The 19,377-nt window shown below is 33.9% G+C and overlaps 1 protein-coding gene across 1 annotated transcript in view; it reads right to left on the bottom strand.

Annotated features, from left to right (window-relative positions):
• Positions 1-10,870: 10,870 nt before the first annotated feature.
• The window catches only part of kcnh1b (potassium voltage-gated channel, subfamily H (eag-related), member 1b), a 56,903-nt gene continuing 48,396 nt past the window's right edge, over positions 10,871-19,377 (bottom strand). The window contains exon 11 of the mRNA XM_051094637.1: positions 10,871-12,408. Coding sequence (XP_050950594.1) covers positions 11,566-12,408 — 843 coding nt within the window. The 3' untranslated portion in view covers positions 10,871-11,565. The remainder of the gene's footprint in view (positions 12,409-19,377) is intronic.

Genomic DNA, 19,377 nt, shown 5'->3' with positions numbered 1-19,377 from the left:
AAACAATCATTAAGTAAAGATCATGATCCATGAAGATATTTTATAAATTTCCTAAGATAAGGTAAATAGATCAAAACGTAATTTTTGATTAGTAACATGCATTGCTAAGAACTTCATTTGGACAACTTTAAAGGTGATTTTCTCAATATTTAGATTTTTTTTGCACCCTCAGATTACAGATTTTCAAACAGTTGTATCTCGGCCAAATATTGTCATATCCTAATTTCATTATTTATTTTAAAAAATTGACCTTAATGACTGGTTTTATGGTCCTGGATCATATACAGCATTTATATACAGTATTTTGTCATGCCATTTAATATATATCGAAAAATGAATTCCTTTAAAACATTGTAATAATAATCTGTAAAATCATCTGTATTAAATACTAAATAATAACTGGTCAAATGTTAGTATTTTTAAAATAAGTCTCTTCTCATTACCAAGGCTGCATTTATTTGATTAAAAAAGCTTAATACTGTGAAATATTATTACAATTTAAATGCACTGTTTTCTATTTAAATGTATTTAAAAATTGATTTCTGTGATCAAAGCTGAATTTTCAGCATCATTACTCCAGTCTTCAGTGTCACATGATCCTTCAGAAATCATATTAATAAGCTGATTTACGGCTCAGTTAGTATTAGTGCTAATTAATAACAGTTCTTGTTATTATCAATGTTGAAATGTTGAAAAGGAACTTTTTCTTCAGGATTCTTTGATAAACAAAATGTTTAAGAGATCAGCACTTATTTGAAATAGAAATATTGTGTAAAATTATAACACTGAATTATAACTTTATTTACACGTTATACTTTATAACATTATAACGAATATTTACTGTCACTTTTGATAAATTGCACACTCCAAAAAGTGATTATTAAGTAAATAATAATAAAAAATAAAAAAATAAAATAAGTTAACTTATTTTTTTTATTATTATTTACCTAATAATTTTAAGCTTTTCTTTTTTTAAGTTAAGCCAGTTTATCACTTTTTTGCATCCTTGTTAAATAAAAGTATTAATTTCTTAAAATAATAATAATAAAAAAAAGGTTTTCACAAAACTATTAAGCAGCACAGAAGTTTTCAACATTTATATTAATAACAGTTTCTTGCGTGGCAAATCAGCATATTAGAATGGAGTAATGATGCTGAAAATTAAACATTTTAAAATATATTAAAATCGAAAACAACTATTTAAAATGATTTTAATTTAATAAAATCATTTTTACAACACGATTCTTATTTATTTTAATTTTTAAGTTGAAATCTGCAATCTACTATAGCTATGTTCTCGGCGCTTTCCGTGCAATGTCTTTTCCGCTCTGTGAGGGGGCGTTGTGGCTTTGCTTGAGATGTTCTTGTATGAGTCGGTATAGACCCCGGTGAAAAACGAAAGACGCCAAGAGGAGGATATTACCGCACATATTGCAGAGGATACCCGTGTGTGTGTGTGTGTGTGTGAGAGAGAGAGGGAGAGAAAGCTGGGGAAGCCTGGCACTGCATTGCAGATCAACAAATGAGAGAGAGGAGGAGACTGCAGGAGTCTGCAAGGATAACAGCCACGATAAACACCGCGGGATTCCCTCATGTGTGTGTGTGAAGGCTGTGAAAGACACCCAACCCTCACTGGATGATGACATGATGTTACAGATAGAAAACAGTGGAGTAGTTTTTCAATTCGAGACACGAGGTGCATCACAAGTGAGACAACTAACTTGAAGATGATGAAGAAGAAACAGCTGTTGCAGTCATTCATGCAGAGCATGCGTGTTAGTCTATTTGTTGCAGAATATATAAGGATTTGTAATAAATGAACAGTGGCATCAACCGTTCACAATTATAATCTAGATGCAAAATATTGTACAGAACAAAACTAGTATGTCCTTGTTCCGTAAACCTGTATGACACTATGCATATAACTTCACAATAGCTGCTAAGATTAACCGATTCAATGGAGAAACAGCTAAGATTAATTTCTGCTTTTCAGTAATTACCTTCTCCCCATTCGCTTTTAATAATAGTCTTATTATTTTTTAATTAAACAAAAGAGGATACACTGAGATTTATTTCACTGTTCTCTGAAATGCTTTATTAGTCACCAGTGAGTTTTGTGTGTGTGTGAACTGGTATTTCCTACTTTATGGGGACAAAATGTCCTCACAAGGATAGTAATACTAGTAATTTTTGGTCCCTGTGAGAAAAACCTATTACTGTGTTTTAGTGCCACATAAAAAAAAAAAAAAAGTCTAAAATTATGAGATTAGAGTCGCAATATTTAGAGAAAAAAAGCCGAAATTATGAGAATAAAGTTGAAATTTCAAGAATAAAGTAGAAATTATGAGAATACAGTCGACATGTTTTGAGAACTTAAATCGTAGGAATTAAAGTTATAATATTTTGAGAGTATAGCAAATTCTTATAATTCTGACTTTATTCTCTATTTTTTTTTTTTTTTTTTTTTTTTTTTTACTTTATTCTCTAAATATTTTGACTTTATTCTGGTTATTTCGATTTTATTCTCAAAATATTTTGACTTTATACTTTTAATTTCGACTTTATTCTCTACATTTTTTTTTTACTTTATTCTCTAAATATTTTGACTTTATTCTCAAAACATTTCAACTTTATTCTTAAAATATTTCGACTTTATTCTCATAGTATTTCAACTTTATTAAAATATTTAGACTTTATTCTTAAAAAATGACAATCTCATAATTTTAGATTTGTTTTAATTTTTTACTGTGGCACTAAACTAACGTTGTAGTAAACACCTTTTAAATAATAAATAATTAAGTATTTAAAAAAAACTAAAAAAAAAAAAAAGAAAATGCTAAAACACACTCTCATGGCAATTTCGACGTATTATACATTTTGACGAATTGGTGCTAAATTGAATTTGTACAATAATATTCGTACAATCTAGTAAAAACTGCTGTAAAGTACAATAGCCTCATGAAATACTTTATCTTGTGAAAACTGGGTTACTTTTTTTTTTGTCCACATCAAGCTAGTGCTAAATTGTGGCTAAATATGTTTGCTGACTACAGCACAAATTCCCCTTGGAGGACTTGGATTTCAGTAATTGATTTTAATGTATATGGTGAGCATTAAACCTTTGACACAGTAGATGGCTGGAGCTTAGGAGTCGCCAGTTAAAGCGAATGAAACATCTGTTTTAAGAAGACAAAGGAAAGGACACACAATGAGGATGAAAGAGAACTTACAGTAGTGTCATGATATATATATATATATATATTAACATGGTTGAATGCTTGTCTTATATGTTGAGTTAATCTACATGTAAGATAAATAGAATTTGAAAGTAAAATAATTAATAATTTTAATATTCATATATTTGGAAATTATCTTTGTAAAAAGCGGGATATTGTATAGTCATTAACAGAAAATAAACCCCATTTAGAGTGGTTGAAGACCTGACTCATGATGACCCTGATGGGGTTTATTTTGTGAGAATGATCTGCAGACTGAATATTCTTACTTACATAGAAAATTCCCACCAGAAGTAGGACTTCCCTCTGGAGAGAAGTGAAAATGAATGTCTCGTTCAGCTGTGTGAACTGGTTTGAAATTGAGAGTAAACTGAAAACTGGCCTCTTCCTCTTTTTGAATCTTGGTGGTTTTTTAAGTCTTGCAAGTAATTACTTATGTTCCATTTCCAATATTACCTCACTTTCACTTTCCTTCATGTTAGTATGGTTAGTATGGATGTGGCATGCTCTGTTATTACTAATCAACTTTGAGTAATATATAAAGAACCCAAGTCCAAATTTTACTTTTTGCCACACCTACCAGGTAAACTGAGTAAATTTATCATGGGAAAAAAAAATGGTTTGGGTTGGTAAAGAGTCTCAAATACCTGCAATACCTGAAAAATGTAGCCGTAATCTAAATAAATAAATAAGTAAATTGTTTATAGTTCAGGCACATATAAAATAGAAGTATAAGTACAATTTTGACCTTTTCGTGGCGTTCAAAGGGCTTCCATGGACTCCTAGACTGAATAATAAGTCAAGTAATATTCAGTACAACACTTTTCACAATGTGTTTCAAAGCAGCTTTACTAAAAAAAATGCATGAATATATTAAGCCTTAAAAAGCTCCCAAAGCGCCAAAGGCGACTGCGGTGAAAAAAAAAAAATACACAAACTAAAACTCCACAAGGTAGCGGAAGGAAAAACCTTGTGAGGAAGCAGACTCAGGATGAGCCCATTCTCCTCTAACATTACAGTAATTGCACATGAATATATCATCTACTTACATAATGTGTGCAATGTTTTAATTAAAAAGATTTAACTGGTGTATTTTTTCAGAATGCACTATGCTGTTATTCAGTATGCTAATGATGGAATTGTGAGGATTGACGCAGTAGTCAGTGAAATCCCTCACTGTCTTGCTGGTATAAACTGTAGTTGGTGGGTGTATGTTGATTCATAGTCTTTTGAAATTCATTCTAAATGACTGAAACGATGCCAGCGATAGGGCTCAGCATAGTAAATGGTTTTTGGAGTCCGTGTTCCAGACTGTAATGATGCATGTGGTTAGTGAAGACCCTCACTGTCTGGCTGGAGTCGGCTGTGGTTTGCAGTTGTCGCTCAGCAGCACAGAAGGGGAGGCAGTGGGACGCGAGGTAAGGCCTGGAATACAGAATCTAGTGACCTTGGGATGGATATACGGAGGTGGAAACATCAAAATCAAATAGATAGTATTCCAAATGTGGAAGCATACAATAAAATGACCAATTAAAAGTTCATAATACAAGTCAATATTCTGGAATAATTTTTTTTTTTTTTTTAGTTAGTTAGTTTGTTAGTTAATTGGTTAGTAAAAAAAAAAAGATTCAGAAGTCATTCTAATATGCTGATTTGCTGTTTAATATTTTGGGGGGGTGGATTCAAAAATCCAAAGATCATGATTTTCTGACAATCTGTTTAAAAATTATAAGCAAAAATACATTTAACACATCTCATGACCTGTTGGTGGCACTGTTCCCGAATTTGGCATGGACCCCCTTATCATGATTCTGATGAAGCATACCAATTTTAATTTTGACTGACCAAAGTTTGGCTGAGATACAGCCTCTGAACCAATTTTGGGTCAACTTCATTAATATCATGCAGGTAATAAAAATCATTTCTATGTGGCTTGGTCCAAAGATCATCTGAAGCAATTTATAGCAATTAGAATTTGACAACATTTTAAGGAGTAATGAAAAAAATGGAACACTGTAGTTTTTCATAATGGGCAGGGTCTTAATGTAAGGTGTTGAATGTGATCAGCATGATGAGATAAATTAGGTGTACTACTGTAAGTTTCATTTCAGTGTTGATTTTTTGAACTGGTGATGGCGCTATAGAGTCAGTCATAGAGACTCCAAAATTGGTTAAATTATTATTCATTTAGATCTCTACAATTGTGACTCCCATTATAATGAATATGTTTTTTTTCAGCAACACATGAAATAGATAAAAAGTGACAGTAAAGACATTTATAATGCTATAAAAGATTACCATTTTAAATAAATGCTGCTCTTTTCTATTCATAAATGATTGCAAGAAAAAATGTATCGTTTCCACAAAAATATAAAGCAGAATTAAATATTAAATAAAAACATGTTACTGTATTTCATATTTAAATGCAGATTTGGTGAGAATAAGTGCTTTCTTTCTTTCAAAAAAAAAAAAATAATAATAATAAGAAAAGAAAAGAAATTCTGTTGCTGCATGAACAGATAAATCCCTTTGCAGATCTAGACAAGTGGACATGGGGTAGGTGGAGGATTTCAGAGGAACTGTGAACCAGGAACAGCTTAGAGTGAACACTTGAGCCAGACCATTTTAAGGTTCCCCTATTATGGATTTTTGAAAAGTGCTCCGTGTATAAAGTTATTGTCCTTTAAAAGGAGGAGTCAATTCCGAATCATGAAAATGATTTGTTTTTAAAACGAAGTTAACGTCATGTTGAAACATTAGCATACTGCCCGACTACTTATTTTGCGTGGAGACCTGGGATCATTTAGAGCCCTTGAAGCTGCATTGAAACTGCACTTTTAACCTTCAATCTGGTGAGCACCATTGAAGTCCATTATATAGGGAAAAATCTTGGAATGTTTTCCTCAAAAACCCTAAATTCTTTGCGACTGAAAAAAGAAAGACATGAACATCTTGGAGTAATCCTTTAAAAATTGTCGCTCTCATGTACTGTCTAGCGTGCAAAATACATATTTAGTTGTGTGTGTTGAGTTCGCTCCGCGCAGCTTGTAGGTCTCTGGCTAACCGGCTAACAGCAACATCTGTTCACTTGGAATTGTCTAGAAATGTATTGTTGAATAGTGAATGTTTGTCATTGTTATTACTTAGAGTTCCAATAAAGAATAGAACAATTTGTTGGTGCACAAACTGCAGTGTTTTATCAATACGTTTCTGCATTGGGCATATATATTTTGGCTGTTTGGGTGTTTACCACCGAGCTGATGTTAGAGTAATGGTGATGGCCGTTCTGTTTTTTTCGACATTCGCTGCACACAGTAGACCAATCACAACAGACTGGGTCATCGGACTAATCACCGCAGATTAGCGTCACGCAAAGAAGGGGTTTGGACAAATGATTCTTTGAGCGAATTGTTTGGGAGTCGTTGAGCAAAAAAGGTAAAAATAAGTGCATATTATAAGACAACAAATGAAGGTGAGCTTGCATGCATGTCAACCAGTTGTTGGGGACTCCCAAAACCAGAATATGAACCTTTCATAATCCATAATAGGGACACTTTAATGGCTACAGAATTAGCAGAGACCAATCAGCTTGTGCTGTGTCATAAATGATTGATCGCTAGTAGAGTGCATGTAAACAACCAGCCAACCTGTGCCATGAGTTTCCTGACTAAACTGAACAGGTTAAAGCTAGCATTAGCATAATCTGATACTAGCTTTTCTAAAATTCTGATATCAAATGGCCCTTTGTGTAATGAATATTAATTGCACATTTAGTTTACCTATCGAGGAATTGAATTAAAAGACCTGTAACTCAGCTTTAATTGTGGAGAAAGCATGACGCAGGTGATTAGCATAAGACATCAACTCGCACTTTAATCAAATATCTGTCTCAGAACGCTCAGAGGATCAGACGGGCTCTATGGCCCTAATCAGATTACGAGACCCATCAGAGAAAGTAGACATCTTTAATTGTGACTGTCTGAAGGAGTCAGAGCAATTATAGCAAAACAAACAAACCAGGACAAACAGTGGCAGGACTCAACAGGAGCCACTGCCACTTGTGCTGTGCTTGATGAGAGTATGCATTTCAGAGAATATACACTACCATTCAAAGGTTTGGGGTTCAGTAAGATTTTTTTAAAGATATTAGTACAGGGTTCCCACGGGTCCTTGAAATCCTTGAAAGTTTGTGAATCTGAAAAAACAGTTTCAAGGACCTGGAAAGTTTTTGAAAATAAACATTGGTGACCATACGTCCTCTTTTCCCCGGACATGTTGGACATGTCTTTTTGGACCTAAAAAAAATGTCCGTCCAGGATTTTTAAATCGCCCAAAATGTCCAGGATTCGGCTTTTGCTTTTACAGACGCCATTCATTGTGTGTTTTCCTGATCCTGCACCTGCTAAATTTCGGGCCATTATCGCCTGCTCATGCAATCATTCTAATACTGAATATAATTTTCGCGCATCAAGGAGTCGCTATCGTATGCAGAATATTTAAATCTCTTTTTACTTTCACTTTCAATTTCCCAATCACATGCACTCTGTATAAAGGGAGCACATCTTGCAAGATCAAATATGTGCACATTATCTGCTAAGCAGCAAATCTGCCTGTATGATTTGTGGATATTAGGGAAGTCCTGGGAAGTCCTGGGAAGTCCTTGAAAGGTCCTTAAATTTTAAGTTAACCAAGGTGTGGGAACCCTGTTAATACTTTTATTCATCTAGATTGCATTAAATTGATCAAGAGTGACAGTAAAGACAATTTAATGCTGTTCTTTTTGTATCAGTTTCCACAGCTGCACAACTGTTTTCAACATTAATAATCATAAATGTTTCTTGAGCAGCAAATCAGCATATCAGAATGATTTCTGAGGAATCATGTGACACTGAAGACTGGAGTAAAGATGCTGAAAACCCAGCTTTGATCACAGCAATAAATTATATTTGAACATATATTCACATAGAAAACAGATATTTTAAATTATTATTATAACATTTCACAAAATTACTGTTTTTGACTATTTTTGATCAAATAAAAGCAATTAGCATAAGAAACTTGCAGTATTTCAAAAACCTATTTTTTTTATAACAAAAATACTTTATTAAAATTGATTTCAGCAAGTTGAGAATTTAAAGTTATGAATATGAATAACCATATGTAAAATGATTTAATATAAACATTTGACACATTTGAATCAACAGTTGATTTTCTTTTGCTTTTATGTCATATTTATTTAGCTCAACATAGTAAGGATATACTGTAAAAGTACAATTCCTGTCATTTATATTCCTTTTAAGATAAGAAAAATGAGATCTAACCTATGTTTTAAGGCTCATGACCTGAAATGAGTGATTGCACATTAAAAAAATACGTATTTGTGCACAAACTAAAGTGAACAATCACAGCAACAAACAAATTTTCCCAATGTTCATTTTAGGTTTTACACATACAGTATTTAATTTAATGCTACATTAATGTTAATCTGTCTTAGTATTCATCTGTATTTGATGTAATTGCAGTCCTGCATAGTGAGGCTAATAATATTATATATGATCAAACAAAATCAAATGAAAAGAAAATTTTGAGTCTGAAAAATGACTAAATTTTCAAGAATTTATTTTAAAAAAGTTAAATCATTGTCTATGCACGATATATGTGTGTGTGTATGCATAGTCAAGTAAATGGAAACACTTTTAAATAAAAAAAAGTTAAATAAGCAGCAATGCATGAACCGCACATATCAACCTATTGCTGCAAAAAACATCTGAAGAAATCATAAGTAGGGTTTTTATTAATCATATTTTGAACAATTTTCTTTCCCAAAGTGGCTGTTCTACACTTTCCATTCAGATCCATCATACTTTAATAATCAAGTATGTCCATTAATTTAGTTGAAGTTGGATCTTGCAATGAAAGCGCAATATTTGTGAAGAGCTAATATTATAAAGTTAAGCTTTAACTTAACTTTATAATATTAGCTATCTATCTCAACCTTAAAAATTTTTAGTTCCATTGTTCTGATTATCTTCAGACTTAAAAATAATAGTACAATCAGTAAGTCCCATCAAGTCAGTTTCACAGTGTACACACTGATTCATTCTGCATACAGGATATACACAGAATCAAACATTAAAGTTGTGCAAATATTTCAAAATGTTCAAGCGTTTAACACTTCAACAGTTTGGACAAGCTATGGTTTCGCCTACAGTTTCTTGGAAATAACGGTTAAAAAACAAAAAAGACTTAACACTTTATAAAAGGGAACAGATTTTTTTTTTTGGCAAAAATGCTTAAAATCACATGCTAAATAACACTGTTGCTCTTTATTTCATGCTTCATTTGTTCTCATATAACCATGGCATATGCCTTATTTATGTTCTTAAACAGTTATCATTATTGCTTATCCACCATCTAATTTGTTAGCTTTGTACATCTGTTAAAAATAGTACATACAGTACAAAATACACTTTTTGATATTCCCAAATTTACCATGATCTAAAATAAAAGAGCCAGAGTTATGAAGCTGTTAAAAATCAAAAACACTCAGCGCAATGTATTTAACATCCACCAGGATTCACAGACAGGGGAATTTTGGTAATTTTGCTTTTGCCACTATTGCTATATTGCATATTGTCACATTATTAAGAGCACAGCATTTAGTCACATAAACAGGGTACACTATTTTATATTATGAGCAGTAAAAAAAATGTGAAGAAACTTATATTCATCATACAGTACACTTTGTCAGTCCCAAACGTACAATTTATGATTTATTTTGTAAGACTTTTGAAATGTTGCTTCAAAAATATATGCATGTGCAAGTGGCATAATTGTTGCAAAAGCAAAGTGCTGAGGAAATCATTAAATTGTCACATTTTGCTCAGCTGACTGACAAATTTTCAGACATATGATTTGATGGTAAAAACAGATGTGAGAATAAGACAGACGGCAGTTGTACAATTCACAGATACAAATATATGTTGATTTAGATGACCATAAAAAAAAAAGTCAACCATTGTACAAAAATTTGACAATTGATTTTCATTGTAGCGATATTCCATATTTAAGTTCCATATATTCATTCATATATCTATATATTTATGTGTTGATTATTAAAGTTTAAGTGTGTAGTTTTGTGTTCCACTGAAGGCAACAAACAAAATTTGGAAAATAAGCGCCGTTGCACCATATCACTCTTGAAATGAATGTTCCAAAATGGATTTTTGGTTCCCCAAAGAACTTTTCAGTGAACAGTTCTTAACAGAACCTTTTTTTTCTCTTTTAATAATATAAATAATCTTTTTTTCCATTATAAAGAATATTCTGTGCAATGGAAAGCTTCCATGTATGTTAAACAGATTTAGTATTACCAGTTAGCTAGTGATGTAATGCTAAACTTATTCAAATCTGTTCCGATGAAGAACATCTACATCTTGGATGGCCGGAAAGTGAATATATTTTCAGCAAATTTTAATTTTTAGGTGAACTATTCCTTCAGAGGTCTATATGGTGCCATTGATTATAATAAAGAACCCCCTTGTCATCCAAGATGTCTTTCTTTCTTTTGTCGTAAAGAACTTATGTTTCTTGAGGAAAACATATCAGCATTTTTCTCCATATAATGGACTGATATGGTGCCCCAAGTTTGAACTTCCAAAATTAAGTTTAAAAGTGGCTTCAAATGATCCCAAATGCAGTTGTAAACGTTCCCAGCTGAGAAAGAAGGGATCTTATCTAGAGAAACTATTAGTTATTTTCATAAAAAATAATAAAATTTTTATACTTTTTAATGTCAAACACTCGTCTTGTCTTAAACTGCCTGAACTCTTTGTTCTGGTTCATGACAGTTAGGATATGTCGAAAAACTCCCATCTCATGTTCTCCCTCAACTTCAAAATCATCCTATATCGCTGTTTTACCTTTTTTGTTAAGGGTGTTTGATCTTCTTTGCATTTGGGATCGTTTGAAGCCGCATTTAAACTGCATTTTGGAAGTTTAAACTCGGGGCACCATAGAAGTCCATTATATGGAGAAAAATCCTGAAATGTTTTCCTCAAAAAACAATTTATTTATGACTGAAGAAGAATGACATGAACATCTTGGATGACAAGTGGGTGAGTACATTATATGTGAATTTTTGTTCTGGAAGTGGACTTCACCTTTAAGAGTGTATGAACGCCGCAACACAAGTTAAAATTAAAAATTACAACACTGAAAAAATTTCTCTGTCTTTAAAGAAAGATACTAGTTGAGGTCAGTTTGTCTTTGACTACAACAGGACCAAACCGTGTTACTTTCAGCCCGCCGCATCAGACATGAAACGTACTTAGGAGAATATGTTGTCATCCTTTTCTGAAACTGGAGAGTCTGGTCTTGATATATCAAACAGGTTTGAAGATCTTGAGATCTTTCTGTCTTTGAGAAGCCGAAGCATCTCAGCGAGCTGGCTTTCGAGCGCGCTCATTCTGCTGCTGAGTGAAAGGATGTCTCCTCGCAGCTCCTGCTTCAGTTCTGTAAAGCAGGCCTGGAGACTCTGTTCTGGGATGGGGTAAAACGCTCGCTTGCCCTCGGCTTGCAAGGGGCTCCGATCCTGAGGGGTCCGAGCGCTACCGTCGCCCACATTGTCGAGTCGCAGATCACTCTTGGTGATGCCGCTGTCGCACGAGTCTGTCTTCTTGAGGGTCAGTTCATCTTGCGACTTAGTCCTGTCTGGAAGCATCTCCATGGACTCGGCTTTGGACACAGAACGCCAGGAGAGATCAGACTTAGCCGTGGCATCTTTAAGCCGACCCCAGCCTTTGCTTTTGGGTGGTTCTGCTGACTTGTTTCCTGTACAGTTTCCATTAGGGGTCACAGGAGTGCAAAGTTTGGCTCGATATGACGTTCTAGATGAGGGGGAGGAAATCGGTGTGGCTGGACTTTCAGTGACTGTGACGACGCTGGTCGTTGCTGTAATCTCGTGTACCGCGGTCTCTGCTTTGCCTCTCTCCACGTCCTGTTCTCCTTGACTCGCTTGCTCCGCCGCCAGACGGGCCTCTTTCTGCTGACGGAATCGTTGGAAGAGACGCCGGACGGGGTGATCTGGAGGAAGATTCAGAGGCGCTTCGTTCTTCCTTCGCAGCATCTCTTCTTCCTCCCGTTTGACGTCACTTATTTTTCGGAAGACGATCTGTGTGATTCAAACGAGAGTATATTTATGCATAAGCATTAAAGCACTATATCATAGTTTATGTGAAGAACAGACCAATATTGAAAAACCCCTTCCAACATGGCACATCCAAACATGGCGCTTCAAGACTCTCAGGTTTGGTAATAAATAAATCATTTGATGACCATGATGCAATGCATCTGAATGTGTTCAATGCAACACGAAGGTGATTTTACAAATAATGACTTTTGGTCTGATTTTTGGATTGTTCCTCATATAGACTTATTATGACTTGGCAGAGTGGGAATTTAAGCTTGAAATAAACATATACTTTTACTTTGTACTTGAATGTTGATAAAGGGACCAGTATAAGAGTATCTGTGATAGAGACAGTGAGAAAAAAATAATAATAAAAAAATCAGTGGTTTAAAACACGTGCCACATTCTTTAGAAATGCTCTCTTTGTATTCATGCTGTCTTGTATAGTTTTGAATATCCTTTATACAAAGAAAATTTAAAGATTCTAAAACTATAATGTCATGTACCCACCATCCAATAAGAAAGTGCTAACACATTTCCTTACACTTTAAAGGAGAAGTCCACTTCCAGAATAACAGTTTACAGATTATGTACTCACCCCCCTTAGTCATCCAAGATGTTCATGTCTTTCTTTCTTCAGGCGTAAAAAAAATCTTTTTTTTTAAGAAAAGATTTCAGGATTTTTCTCCATATAATGGACTGCTATGGTGCCCCGAGTTTGAACTTCCAAAATACCGTTTAATCACAGCTTCAAATGATCCCAAATGCGGTTGTAAACGATCCCAGCCGAGGAAGAAGGGTCTTATATAGCGAAACGATTGGTTATTTTCATTAAAAATACAATTTAAATACTTTTTAATGTCAAACGCTTGGGGCACCATAGCAGTCCATTATATGGAGAAAAATATGTTTGAAATGTTTTCCTCTAAAAACATAATTTCTTTACGACTGAAGAAAGGAAGACATGAACATCTTGGATGACAAGGGGGTGAGTACATTATCTGTAATTTGTTATTCTGGAAGTGGACTTCTCCTTTAAATACCTTTATTTTTGTTAATACCTGAACACTGCATTGGATGGCAAATTTTCCCCATATTGGCGTCTTGTTTTGGTAAACCTTTCTAAAAACTAAAGAATGTTTTAAAAAGTTGCAGAAATCAATTTCATGTACCATTATACATATAATTAAAGTATATTATTTCCAAATGTAGAAAAGGCTACGTTTACACAACAACGATGTATTCAAAAATGGAAATGTTTTTCCTTTGCAATTTTAAAAAATTTCATGTTTCCATGAAAACTGCAAAAAACGTTGTATTGCGTATGCCAGGCCAGTAGTTGGCATGCTGTTTGTTCATGCTTGCCTTTTAAATCGACACGTACTGTGCATGTCTACTTATCTAACATGTACTACGTACGCGCATGGCATCACCGCTTTCAAAGATTCCTGTATTGGATGTTTACACTGAAACGATAATGGTGGGGTTTTCAAAAACTTGCATATTGAAACCCATTTTCAGTCCCCAAAATGCTTTTGTTGTGTAAACAAACAGGCAAAACACACACACAAAAAAAGTTTCCCTTTTTTGGCTGAAAACGTTGTTGTGTAAATGGCCTTCAAGTAATAAAAAAAGTTTTAGGGAATTGCACCACATGACATTTTACAACCTAAAACAACATTTCCTTGTCAAATCATCTGTTATTTTAAGATTCACACACACTCAGGTTTGTAGGAGACCTCTCTATGACATAATTTCCTGTTTCATGTATTTTTCTGCATGTTGGTTGCACCACATAACTGTTGGTCACATCACATGACTTTTTGTAGACAAATAAAGTGTTTTAATTTAATCCTAGTCTTTCAGTGAGGCTCTTTTCTTCATTGTAATGTCAGGACAATTGTATCACCATGAATTTTTGACTTTATGTGCCCCATAAATATGAAAATGAATTTTAAAAGCAAATTAAAGAGGAAATTAAAACCATGCTCATTACAGAAAATGTATTTTTAGTGAATAAACTAATAGCTACGATGAGATAAATGGACAACGCATCGTTGACCCAGAAATTTTCAGAGCCCTTGGTCACTGTGTGCTTTCACTACATCTATCTGAGCTCTTGACCCTTGAGCATCTCGAGCAATGAGGAGCAAGTCACACGGTTCATTTTGAAGTGTTTCTAGAGGGGTTAGTCACTGCTATCTTTAGCTTCATGATGCATCAAAATCACACATTGTAGATGCAAATGTGTACTGATTTCTGAAAGAACAAATAACATGATAAGTAGTTGTATCCAAAAGGTAAACATAATTTTTTCCTATATTAACATCCTTGTTGAACTTAGTTCCACTTGGTCTAATTCATTTAAATGACTGTGAATCCCATGTGTTTGTCAGTTGCCAAAGGAACCTGCACGCTGCTGCTTTTGCTCATGGTCACTCATTTCCAAATAAATCACATCACAGCTAATCACATGAGCTGTAAATGTCAAGTAAACCAATTTAAAAAAATGACTGCATGACCAGTGAGGGTAACATACTACAAGTAACATGCGTTTCGTAATCAATCTGTTTCAAGTTACTGTTTTAAATAAGCCACGCAAGTGACTTTGTTTGCCCATTTATTCACTGACAGCTCCCCTGTCCCCATGTTGAGAGAAATTAGGAGGTGGAGAGGCTGAGGCACTTTCTTCAGCCTGAGGCTTATTAATATCACTTTTGGTGTGAAAGGGCCCTTACAGTTGCCAAAAAATATAACTAAATAATATAAATATTGAGTTATTAAAAATAAATAAGCAGACCCAGACCAGGTGACAAAAAGTAATGCAAAAGTAACCTAATGCATTACTTGCTATAAAAAGTAATGCAATTAGTTACTTTTTTATGGAGTAATGCAATATTGCCATGCATTACTTTTAAAAGTAACTTTCTGTTCATGACAACGTTCAATGTTTATTGGCTGATGGGACTACAGGAATGCACACAGTTTCAAACACAACTCCTGTCCAAAGACGTGAAAGGTAAAAGCCAGTTTACTACGTCAATTTTTGATAACCCTAAAAAGTTTAATTGTAGGCTCATTGTAAAAACATGCCTCTACCTATAGTTTTTCCCCACAACTCCAAAAATGTATCTATAAATACAATATTCACTGCAGTTTCCAGCTGAAACGAACACTAGTGGCAATAAAACACCAAAAACTTTTATTCCTTTTTTTTTTACACAATTCATGATGGGTAGATTAATAAAGATTGTTTTTTTCTAGGTCCTTGAACAATACTATGCTATGACCTCAAAACTATTTTACCATAGTACGTGATTTGTAAACAAATACATTTGAATGTTTGCCTCACATAACCAGCTGTATGTATAACTTTTCTGACTTAGTAAACTTGCTCGGGAGCACACCCGGTACAGCATTGCACTGGACATGTGAAGCACTCGGGTACAAAGCTGTGAAACATGAGTCACGATAAAACGTCTAAAATGTCATGGCTACAAATATGTTTTTAACTCACATTTTCTTCTGTTAATGCTTTTAGCTAGGTTTAAAGTATGGTTTAGTACCACTGGTGCATAATTTTCAAGCCATTTAACCTTTTAGCGCTATTTATTGGGCATTTATTTCCAAAGTACCACATTATGTACAACAACCAGTGTAATAAAACATTGCCAGATTCATGTTTATCTGTCTTGGATAAAATTTAATCTTTTAAGCTTTTAGCACCAGTTATTGGTCATTTTACTTCAAAAGTGTTGTGAATTGTGAAGAGGACACTCAGTCACTGGTAAAACATCTACTTGAACATAATGAATTATCAGTGATTTACATGTTGCTTGCAACGTCATTATGCAGAAATGGCTTGTTGACTCCATCATGGTGATTAATCTTGCAAAAACGCAAGGTCACCCCATAACCAAAGGTAAAAAAGCCATTTATTAGGTTCTAACTGGTCAAATGATAACCTGCCAAACCTTAACCCATTGGGTAGGACTGTGTTTGTTTAACAAGAATGTTGTTGCAAGATCAACAAAAGATGCTCATCCAGAAACATGTCTTACTTGGCAAAACCTCAGTCAGTTTCTTCAAACACATCTCGCTCTACATCCAAGTCTAATTTATCTGGGTCTACACTGTGCCTTCAGCTTCTAGACAAGGTGGTAAGTGTCCAAGTCAACATGCAAATGGGAGAGGACTGTAATATCCTGCGGATATTTCATGCTGTGTTCTTCCAAAATGGTGGACAGAAGCTTTTCATACCCTTGGAGAATTATCTTTTTTTTTTTTTTACTTAATTATGAATGAACCTGGAGGGTGACTGAAAGCAGGATCCCTGTTTTCCTTCCTTATGTTGAATAGTTCTTCCTGTATTTACTTTATTATTGCTACAATGTAGTTAATTAATATCTTGTTATAACTATTAACTCATAAATGTGATGTGATAAGATTTATGAGATGTTCCAGTATGCTGATTTACAATTAATAGTGTTTCTTAATTATTTTCTCATTCACTTATTGTTCAAGGAGGCACTGACTACCTGAAAAGAAGAAAACGAAAGAAAAAAAAAAAAAAAAACTTCTGTCTTTTACAATTGAGAGAGAAGACTATTACAGTTACAGTAATTTGTCTTATTTAGATTAAATTGATTACTGAAGGTGGTGGACACTGCATTTAAATGCAAACGGATGCAAATTAAGCAGAGGGTGTTTAGAACTTACAAATGATTTCTGCAAACCTAATTACAAGCAATTTGTTAATGGACACGGAAGCTGTCTTAATGTGTTAATTGATGTTGCTTCATTAATTCATTCCTGTCCACAGACTGACTCAGTGAAATGTTGTTTACTTATCAGGTCACTTGGATCTGCTTCCTGATGAAGCCACTTAAATGCATTGTAAAGTGCAAAAATAAATGGATTTTCTATCAGATCAGATGGATGACTGTGAGATGTGTGGTGGGAGCAGCATTGGACTGGAGGCAGACAATATTCAGGAGTGTCATTTTTCTGATGTGTCAAAGCCAAAGATAATGAGTTTTGGGGGTTAGACAGGTACATAGTTTATTGCTCGAGCCTGAAAACTGTTTGAAAACAGCAAACACGTATTTCTTCATGTAGAATCTTGATCAGCCATCTGTAGAGAATTACTGCAGTTTGAGATAACATGAAAAACATAACATGCTACATGCTCGTCCCGTCTGATAGTTTTGCATGGCCAAAACAAGCGTGTCACTATAGGGTCAGCAAAAGCACGCTTTGCATCTGTTTATTGATGCTGTTAATAACCCATTGGTTTAAATGAAAACAAAAAATTAACACCAACTAAAAATCTGCATGAAACATAAGTTGCAATTTTGTTCTTCCCTATTTTGTGAGTAAAACAGATTCTTAAACAAGAAAAAATGCAGTTTTCTATTGTCATGATCTCATGTGAGTGCGTGGTTGTCCCTTTCTCGTATTGAGATAAATATCACCAGAGAAGAAAAGCTATTGCAAGAGGAAGAGGAAGTTATTTTGATTAAAGATAATGAGGGCACATGTATTTGTTAAAAAAAAAAAAAGATGAGCATGGACGTAATTTACGATAAACACTGCAATGTCCCTAAACAAATAAGAATAGTTAGTTTTGCCCTTTTGATTTCAAGGTGACTTTAACATAAACCAATAATCGTGTCATATTTTTTTTTAACCAATATTTTTCAACTTTAGTTGACTAAAATGTGTCTATGTCTATATTTAATTGTTGAGACCCTAGTAAAAATAATATACTTAAAATATATTTATTTTATACTAAGTATAGTTCAAATCTATTAACATATTTACTGACATATCGCTTGAGACTTCCTGATATAAAAATTATAATTAAACTTTATTTGGAGCACTACTGTACTTGTGCTCAATGCACATTTCTTAATATTAAGCAATAATTAATATCAATTTTCCAATTTTCCAATTTAGACTTTAAGTATACAGATTTAGTACACTAAAAGTACAACTGCAAAGTATTTTTATTAAGTACATACATGTGTAAATGTATTTGTATTATACTTAGCAAAAATGTATTTCAGATACATTTTAATATATTTATTTTTCATTAGGGGAATAAAGTAGTGCTCTGTTAATTTTACATTTTTGCATTTTGCGAACAGTCATGTGGATTTGTAATGACATGCTTGTGAGTAAATGATTGCCATATTTTCTATTTTGGCTGAACTGTTTCTTTAAGACATTACCAGAAGGTTCACTAGTAATGATTTCAGAGTCTTTAAAGAGACTAAGAGTAAGATAATTGCACTTCCTCCACAAACTCCCATGAGTCTGGAAATGTATCTGGCTGTTATATCATCAGCGCGCTCTATAACGCACTTCCATCTTCATTTACTCGCTTCAGTGAAGGTGACTAGTGACAATTTACTGCTCATGGTGATCAATAGTCACAAGACTTTAAAATTGGCTTCCATTGTCCGTTATTATTAGCATAGAGGTGACAGGAAACAGCTGGATATCTCATAGATGAATTACTCCAACCATTTAGGAAATCACTGTGCAGCCCTCAGGTGAGATTAGAATGTCATACTTCAGAGCAACACGCTATGCCAAAACAACGTTGGTTATTGATTTTTTTTTTTTCAGTGTATACTGCACAGCCATGAGCTAGTATTCCATTTTAAACACATCTTTGATACAAACCGATCAATTGTGAAATGAATTAAAGTCTCATTAAAATTATTTGTTTGTGAATCAGACTACACTGTTTATGCTAAATGTTTTTGCATGCAGCAAGTAAAGACAATGCTATAAACATATGAACACTCAATAATGTGCTGGAGAAACTGTCTATTTGACCTTTATGTGATGAAGGTGAAGTACTTTGTTGGACATATGCTCATTAAGTGTCATTTATCATAAAACTGCACATTTGAGGTATTCTTTAAACCTGCCCATCAGCAG

Source organism: Labeo rohita, chromosome 22 (genome assembly GCF_022985175.1).
Source record: "Labeo rohita strain BAU-BD-2019 chromosome 22, IGBB_LRoh.1.0, whole genome shotgun sequence".
NCBI lineage: Eukaryota > Metazoa > Chordata > Actinopteri > Cypriniformes > Cyprinidae > Labeo > Labeo rohita.
Note: the sequence above shows the minus strand (reverse complement) of the source record. Positions and strands in the feature narration are given on the sequence as shown.